Here is a 9,024-nt window from a genome sequence, read left to right as displayed (position 1 = left end):
TCCTGTGATCACCAGCCATGAGGACTCGTGAGAGTCTTCAGTACCACAGTTGTTGAACACTACTCATTAATTTTCTTGATTTAAAGTGCCTCAACCTTAATTCAGGTTAGCAGATCCTGTGCTGCAGACTGAGGTTGACAACATACTGCACCTACAGAAAAAGCCCTGTCAGCATCAACTCGTACCAGAGTTTGGGAGCGTGAAAGGATCGTATCCTCCGTCCTCAGACACGTTGCTGGGACTGGATACAAGTGGAGCAGCATGAAATGGCAGCAGGTTCTATTTGTCTGACCATATCTGTACAATCATGGTAAGACCTGTAGGTAAATCCATGTAGATGTATATGTAGCAGACTTCACACCTACTCATGGAGCAAGTATGCAGTCACCTTCTTGAGCAATTTTGTGCCTTGTCTTTGGGTATTAATTTAAAGATGGGTTAATGTTTTATGGCCCTGCAAACCCCAAGTAATTTAACAATTAGGATCATAAGGAGGGATTGACCACTAAGACGCTTGCTGACCTGCCTCTTCTCTGAGCTTGTAGTGACAAAAATACCTGCTCAGCTTGCAAGAGCCTACCTAAAGTGAGCCATAATGAGAAGCTTCTCCTCTCCTTCACTGCCGGCAACCCAACATTGAGAGTGGCATTGTCTGTGGCATTTTTAGAATTGCATGGACAAAAATAAGGCTGTAGACATATATAGGGGGTATCCAGGCCTATCACTAGTGACTGCTGGACTTTATCCCTGGAACAGGCAGCTTCCCAAGGCAAATAAGCACACCTTGGACGAGCCTCCACTTCACAGCCAACTAGCAAGCGGCTGCCTGCAGAGCGCTGCGGCTGTGCCCGGCCTGGCTGACCCCCGTTCCCCGTTCCAGATACTCCTTGTACTCAACCTTTCCCACACACCAAGAAGTTATGACGCTTTGGGTTTCAAAGTCAAGCGAGACCAAAGTTTGGACAAACGGGTACATTTTCTGACTGCTTCAAACAGCAAACGCAGAGGCTAGGAATCACCGCTTCCAGCACTCATTAATCAGACCTGTTCAATGATTACCTCGTCTGGGCTGCGTTGTTGACAACTCTGCACGACGACAGTGTGTCTGTGGCAGTGTCCCAAGGCACCTTCAGTGGTGACGTCAAGGACAGGCCCCTCTCACCTCACTTGGTGGGCTGGGCACTTCCACAAAGACTATTTAAGAAAGGAGAATGCCTCCTTGGAAACCAATGATCACAAGACCATTCCTAGGCACCGGACATCGGATCAACTGAAAGGGACAGCAAAATTCTCTCCGAGATCTTCTAAAGAAGGTAAGTAAAATGGGGCCTATGTACTTTTTCCAGCTTTAAATTACCAATGATCTGAATTCTTTGTACTGATTTTAAACAGAGCATTGCAGGAAAGCACACTTAAGTTATAATGACATAATATGCTAATAGACAACATCTGATTATAGCTTCTAATCAGCATTTCAAATCTAGATCAATTGCAGGCTGCAGTAATGCCCCCAGAGTTGAAGACCGAGGTGAACATCACCCCCAAGGTTATCCAGGGGGACCTACAGAGCCTACCTCCAGAAGTGAAAGAGTTCATTGAAAGTCATGCCAAGCTGTGCCAGCCTGAGAGCATTCATATCTGCGATGGTTCTGAAGAAGAAAACCAAAAAATATTGGACATCATGGTGGAACAAGGCATGATCAAGAAGCTGAGCAAGTATGAGAACTGGTGAGTGGCATAAAATGAAGTCAAACAGAAGCTCAGGATAGTGATAAGCAAATTCTATCTGTTTGCATTTAAAAGTGTTCAAAAACCCTTTAATATTTACTTTGCATGAGCAATTTAGAACTGTTGCTTGCATAGGTTAATAATCAGGAAGAGCATAATTTTCTCCTCAAAATTAACTTAAACTACCCGGATCAATGGGACTACCAACTGTACATTGTCTCTATTGATTAGTTACATAAGTTGGATAACTGAAACAATATCATGAGACGTGGGTAACTAATCATTAGCAATGGTTAAACATTTTTTAGCAAATACATCTTTTGAAGAATTCTACTATTTCAGTCAATTAATTTATTCATCAAATACTTTTCTGTGGCATTCAAATAGCTCTGTGGGTGTTCAAATATTCTTCAGCAGAGGCATTATTCATATTGTGCCAATGAGTTTGGAATGTAATGTATTCAGCAGATACTTTTTTCAAATATTCCTTCATCTCTCCCAACTCACCCAACATGAAAGGAGAATATTAACGAGTATTTGCTTGGGAATTACACGCTGACCAAGAAAACTTCATGGAAGAAATCTGCAAAGAACTCAGAAGTGCAAGAATTTGGCAATCTGTTTGCAGACTATTTGGGAGAGAAAAGGGCAAAATTCACCAGATAAATTATTCATTGTTAATTATATGCTTAGCTGTAGTGATGATGGTTATGACAGCCCAACTAGAACATTTTTATCTTCATAGAAAATTTCTATTTCTATGAGGTGCAAATGGTAAAGCAATCCTCTGTATTGTAAATAAACGATAAATACATTCATTGAAGGAAGAAAATATAATCCTGTCTAATAAGCTAGCTTCACTTTTAATGATATTTCTTTTGTGGTGTCTTTAACTTAAAGGACAATGTCAATCCACTAGCTTGGATTCTGGTCCCACAGACCTATATACCAACATTTAAAGTACTGGCTTAGAATCCATGCTGCTAAAGGCATCATTTTGTGGCCCCTACGTAAAATTATTTTTCTTGTCTGTACTAATGAAAATAAGAATTAAATGAGTTTGGCTTTTCCCTGCATGCAAGCAACAGGAATAAAGCTGATGGAGGAGGCAGAGTATTAAGCAGTAATGAGAATTTCCAAAGCCGTATTATTTGGTATTCATTCTGCAGTGTCTTTAGGTACATTCTTTTATATAAAGTATTTGACTAATTTCTGAGGTTGTCTCAGGTGTATTGATTCTGTCAATTCAGTTTTACTGTTACAAAACATTTTATCCTTTTCTGTTAAAGGGTTCCTTCCTATAGAAGGGTTAAAAAATGTTACACTTGTTTTTTTTAATGATTTAAGCCTAATTTTACCATTTTTACAGCTGGTTGGCTCTCACTGATCCAAGAGATGTGGCAAGAATTGAGAGCAAAACTGTCATTATCACACAAGAGCAGAGAGATACAATTCCAATCCCTAAAGCTGGCCCTAGTCAGCTGGGCCGCTGGATGTCAGAGGAAGATTTTGAGAAAGCCTTCAATATCAGATTCCCAGGTTGCATGCAAGGTGGGTGAGAAAAAGAATGTTGACATTGCACTCGAGATGCAGAAACACTCCTATTAATTATTGCAATCTTTAATTTAAAATATTTTAGCTGAAGGTTTAAGTGGGTATTCCTGATATTAGTCATGTTTAGGTTTCTTCTGGGTCTTTACCAGAGTCTCCCTAGCACAAGGTTCATTCTGTGCATAAAGAGAGACAAAGCAAGGTAGGAAAGGTTGGGTGACTTTAAGAAGTCACAGAGCAACTGAGCAGTATAGAAGAAATCGAAGTAGGAATTGAAGTAAGACCTCCACCCCCAGCACACATTTCTTCAGGGCAGGACCCAGCATTTTATGGCACCAGCTCATTTGGCCTCCACCCATCTTTCCTACTGACTAGACAATTTGTCTGAACAGCTGTTCTCCGCACTCAAGATAAAGCTGCTGCATGATTAGACAGTTACAGATCTCTAAACACTATCAGAAATGACCAGAAGACCAATAGCTGTTAAATAAGTGAGAAATCATTTCCATGTGAATAAATATTATTTTAAACGTTCCTTATTTTACTGCTTGCAAGATCACATTCTCATCTCTGTTTTACAGGACGTACTATGTATGTCATCCCCTTTAGCATGGGGCCTATTGGGTCTCCTTTGTCCAAGATTGGGATTGAACTGACGGATTCACCATATGTAGTAGCCAGCATGAGGATCATGACACGAATGGGAACAGCTGCTTTGAAAGCTCTGGGCAATGGGGAGTTTGTAAAATGCCTTCACTCAGTTGGATGCCCTCTGCCACTAAAAGGTTGGTAAAATTAAAAAACTGTCACCTCTGGAAATACTCAGAGATACATTTTGGACTTGACTGTGTGTTCTCAGCACATGGTAAATTCCCCCTAGGAAACCGTAATGTTGTGTGTAACAACACAAGGTTCCAATCTCAATTAAAGGAATCAAAGCTCAATGAGAATTACATGGAAAGAGATTATTATCCCCGGTCCTTACCAGGGGGTTTCCTTGGAAGCATCTGGTGCAGGCTGCTGTCAGAGGCTTGATGCTGATGAAACACCACAGTCTGATCCAGCATGGAAATTGCTGTATTCATGAGTACAACACTCTGTTTTGCAGAACCGCTAATCAACAACTGGCCGTGCAACCCCGAGTTAACGCTGATTGCTCATCTCCCCGATCGCAGAGAGATCATCTCGTTTGGCAGCGGCTACGGAGGAAACTCCTTACTGGGGAAAAAGTGCTTTGCTCTCAGAATTGCCAGCCGAATTGCCAAGGAAGAAGGCTGGTTAGCTGAGCACATGCTGGTAAGGGCTATTAAATCATGCGTTTGAACCTCTGTTAAACCCCAAATTAGCTCAACATAAATCCATCACATCTTGATAGCAATGAAATGGCAATCTCACATGGACAGTCGTAACAGGAGATAGGCATTTATCACACGGTAGCCTTATAAGGGTAAAGGAAATTGCTTGCAAAGGTTAAGTAGTAGCCATTTTTAAGTAGCACCTATAAAAAAGGGTACGAAGAAAGATTTAAAACACATTGCGACAACAACTGCGTGTAGATAGATGCTTGTAAGAGTGTAAACATCATCACTGGGCAACCATTTTGCACTTACAAATCTAATTGCTGCAAAGGGTCAATGCAAGTTTTGAAAACTTTTTCATATTCTAAAGAAGTTTATACAATCAAAAACAAATACTAATTGGATTTTTTTTTTTTAAGAAGTTTTGCTTTGTATCCTTCCTGCCTTTACTTTCTACTATCGTTTAAATGTTCTACTAAAGATTTTCCAAAACACCTAACAGAACCATCTTGGAAAACAGTTTATATGTATTTTGTAAAATCACAAGTATTCGTAGAGGAAGCAATTTCACTCTGCTCCGGTCTTGCATTCAGAAAATTACCTGGTTCTCTTCTAAGCTGAGACACACAGCTGTGTGCAGCTTGGATCTCATTAACTGGCAAAATAAAAATGAATGTTTGAAGGATCTATACACCTGACATTTAGAAAAAATGCAAGTACTCCTTCAAAGGGCAAGAAGAGTGGACTTTTTGATGAGTTGGCAACTATTATATTCAAACTGCAGTACTGTGCTTCTCTTGCAGGAAGCAATTTGCATAATTGTTTTATCATTTTTTTTTTTTGGAATCATCAGACAGAAAAATACAGAAAGAACGAACTACATTTAACAGCTGCACTTATTTTTCAATAGATCCTGGGCATTACAAATCCAGAGGGTGAAAAGAAGTATTTCGCTGCAGCATTCCCTAGTGCATGTGGAAAGACAAACTTGGCCATGATGAACCCAAGCCTGCCAGGATGGAAGATCGAGTGCGTGGGGGATGACATTGCCTGGATGAAGTTTGATGAACAAGGTCTGGAACTGAGGCTGAGTCATGGCAGGGTCCAGGACTGTTGCTTTAAGAGCAGCAAGATATGGTACCTAGTTCTAGAGAGTACTGAAAGTTTCCTTTGCTTATATTTTACCTTTTAGGCAATTTAAGGGCAATAAATCCAGAAAATGGCTTTTTTGGTGTTGCTCCTGGAACTTCAATCAAAACAAACCCCAACGCCATTAAAACCATATTCAAAAACACCATCTTTACCAATGTAGCTGAAACCAGCGATGGAGGTGTCTACTGGGAAGGCATGGATGAGCCATTACCAGCAGGAGTGACCCTGACTTCCTGGAAGAACAAGGACTGGACTCCAGATAACGGTAACCCAGTCCCACCTGCAGTCCCTCTCCCACCTCTCTGCTGAATCGGTGTTAATTCTGCCCTCACCATCCGTACGTTTTAATCTGCACAGGGGAACCTTGTGCTCATCCCAACTCACGATTCTGCACCCCAGCCGGGCAGTGCCCCATCATAGACCCTGCATGGGAGTCACCAGAAGGGGTGCCCATCGAAGCCATCATATTTGGAGGCCGCAGACCTACGGGTAAGAGATGAAGCATCCAGGTTTCAGGGCTCAAGTGCTTGAATCCCGTAGAAAAATTGAGGCACAAGTACATTTAAACACAGGTTTTGCTCTCATGGGCAAAAATACAAGAAAATAATCTAACTTCTTCCACATATTACCCTTTGATACTCACACTGATATTTCAATGTCCAAATTGTTGGACGCATTATTGCAAAACAGGTAATATAAAACTGAAGAGAGAATGGGACCCACTAACGTAGGTGGTGTTTGGACATGTACCAATCTGCTATACAACCCTCCTAATCCTCACAGTCTAACTAGCTTGGACAGAAAATAGAGAAACAAACTGATTATAAACAATTTACAAACAAGGAAATAAAATTATTTGGTTTGCTAAAGGTCAACCAAAGCTGGAAAACAAATAGGAGTATGTTAGGTTTGAGTCTAATATCACAACCACACAAACAGATTCTGTTTCCAGAAAATCTGTGGAAGGTTGAGGTTTCATATCTCCAGCTGAACATCTAAACATGTATTTGCTAGCTAATTAGAAGACAGCATTCCTGTAAACTTTGTAATAGGAGGGCAGGGAAGCCACTGAGTAAAAAAAAAAAAAAAGATGAGAAAAATTAAATTCTATAGTAATATGCATACAGCATCTCCAGTATCTCCAGTAACAAAAACTGTTATTAAAAAAGTCTTCTTGATCCCTAATTACAGAAGGGATTTTGTTCTTCACAGGTGTGCCTCTGGTGTATGAGGCCTTTAACTGGCAGCATGGGGTATTTATAGGAGCAGCTATGAGATCTGAAGCAACAGCAGCTGCAGAGCACAAAGGTAACTCCAAAGCTAATCTACCTTCCTATATTAAAGGAATCTTCTCTGGAAAACCTGCTTTGGTCCCTCTACCCTCCCTTGAACATTTGTGTTTTGACAGATAATTTTGCATCTTCTGCATTTTCACACTAAATATTTACACTGGAATTAAACCCCAAATTCTCAGTAAAAGACAAATTAACCAAATAATCCCCCCTAGATGGCAAGCACAGAGAACAGGGGGCAGGCCTGGGGTGCCAGGGAGGCTTCGTGTGGAGCCTCCTAGCACTGTCTTGGCTGAACGAACTTTCTGTTCTGCTGGTGCAACATAAATAAGGTGGTGGATGAAAGCTAAGTCTTCACCTTCTACATTTAAAACTACTTGACCCAAAATTAAGAATTTAATTTCCTCTGATTACAAATGAGCTCAATCTGTGCTTTTGTAGCTCAGGGATGATACATGTATGGCCTATTAAAATAATCATTGGTTCAGATGCAGCATCTGGGTACTAAATCTTGGGAGGGTCTGAATCTTTGTGCTTTAGGATGAGTATGTTCACTCACTACCTGCCTTCTATTCTGTTTTGAACAGGCAAAATAATTATGCATGATCCCTTTGCCATGAGACCTTTCTTTGGCTATAATTTTGGCAAATACTTAGCCCACTGGCTCAGCATGGCACATCGCCCAGCTGCAAAGCTACCAAAGATCTTCCACGTCAACTGGTTCCGGAAAGACAACCAAGGGAAATTCCTGTGGCCTGGCTTCGGAGAGAATTCCCGCGTGCTGGAGTGGATGTTCAACAGAATCCAAGGGAAGGCCTCTGCCAAGCCAAGTGCCATAGGGTACATCCCTGCTGACAGCACTTTGAACCTGAAGGGTCTAGAAGGGGTCAGCTTAACTGAACTGTTTGAGGTCCCCAAAGAGTTCTGGGAAAAGGAGGTGGAAGAAATCAAGCAATACTTTGAGGGGCAGGTTAATGCTGACCTTCCCTATGAAATAGAAGGAGAGGTGCTTGCCTTGGAGAAGAGGATAAAGCAGTTGTAGTTGATCGGAACACACTTATTTATGAATCCACACAGGCCAAAACAGGCCAAAAGTTTCAGCCAATCTTTGGTAGGAATAGCACACTGACAGGCAGGAGAGTATGCTGAAAAGTAAATTCTGGTTTAGTTACACTAGAGGTGCATATTGGAAGTAAACTCCAGCCCCACCAGTTTATAACTATATCGCAGTTGTAGTGAATAAGTGAATGTTATGTGAATCTATGTGCACATGGCCTTAAACTGATTTAGCATCTGCATGCACAATTCTGCATACAGCTGTAATGTGCTTAAATTATTTGCACACAGTTTTGCATACACAATTCTAAAACAATCCACTCCTCAAAGGGCAACACTTTCTACTGCACAAACCACTAGAGACTGATTAATTTTTTATGTTTCAGCAGTATCAGTTACAAGAAAAAATATTGTATATATGTATTATCTAAACATATTTCATGGCTTAAATATTTTTTAGAAAAATGAGGCAACTTTTATCAGAGTGAAAGATGACTTTGTATTACTAATGTGTATTTAAGATATTGTTATTATATATGCCTCATGTTCCTGTGATTTCCAGATGTTTTGCATGGCTTGTTCTTTAAACTATTGAAATAAATGTTTATATTAAATACGACCTCATTTCCAGTGTTCTCACTGTTTATAAAACTGCATGCATGTCAATACCACAACACAGAGAATAATTCAGTCTGGGGAGTTTGCTGTCCACTGGCATTGCCTGCTACTCCTAACCAAGACATCTTTCAAGTCACATTTTCCTTGCAACTTTTATTCAAGCCAAAGAAATGATTCAAGGATTACCAGCTGAAAACAGTGATTCAGCTAGTTATGTACTTTCCCAAACTGAGTTTTACTCATTTCTTCAGGTATTTGTGAAATAAACTGCCCCCTAGAAGAGCTCTGTATGAGGAGGTAACTTCTTTCCTGAAGCCATAGCCTTTGAC

The 9,024-nt window shown here is 40.6% G+C and overlaps 1 protein-coding gene across 1 annotated transcript; it reads left to right on the top strand.

Moving 5' to 3' along the window:
* Nucleotides 1-1,292: 1,292 nt before the first annotated feature.
* Nucleotides 1,293-8,701, top strand: PCK1 (phosphoenolpyruvate carboxykinase 1). The gene is made up of 10 exons (XM_010227719.2): nucleotides 1,293-1,313; nucleotides 1,485-1,728; nucleotides 3,098-3,279; nucleotides 3,861-4,064; nucleotides 4,388-4,575; nucleotides 5,488-5,650; nucleotides 5,770-5,994; nucleotides 6,087-6,218; nucleotides 6,942-7,037; nucleotides 7,609-8,701. The coding sequence occupies exons 2-10, from the start codon at nucleotides 1,505-1,507 to the stop codon at nucleotides 8,061-8,063; spliced, it is 1,869 nt and encodes a 622-aa protein (XP_010226021.2). The 5' UTR covers nucleotides 1,293-1,313; nucleotides 1,485-1,504; the 3' UTR covers nucleotides 8,064-8,701.
* Nucleotides 8,702-9,024: the final 323 nt, after the last annotated feature.

This window comes from Tinamus guttatus, unplaced genomic scaffold (genome assembly GCF_059628265.1).
Source record: "Tinamus guttatus ecotype Peru unplaced genomic scaffold, ASM5962826v1 Tinamus_guttatus_pri_ptg000027l, whole genome shotgun sequence".
NCBI lineage: Eukaryota > Metazoa > Chordata > Aves > Tinamiformes > Tinamidae > Tinamus > Tinamus guttatus.
Note: the sequence above shows the minus strand (reverse complement) of the source record. Positions and strands in the feature narration are given on the sequence as shown.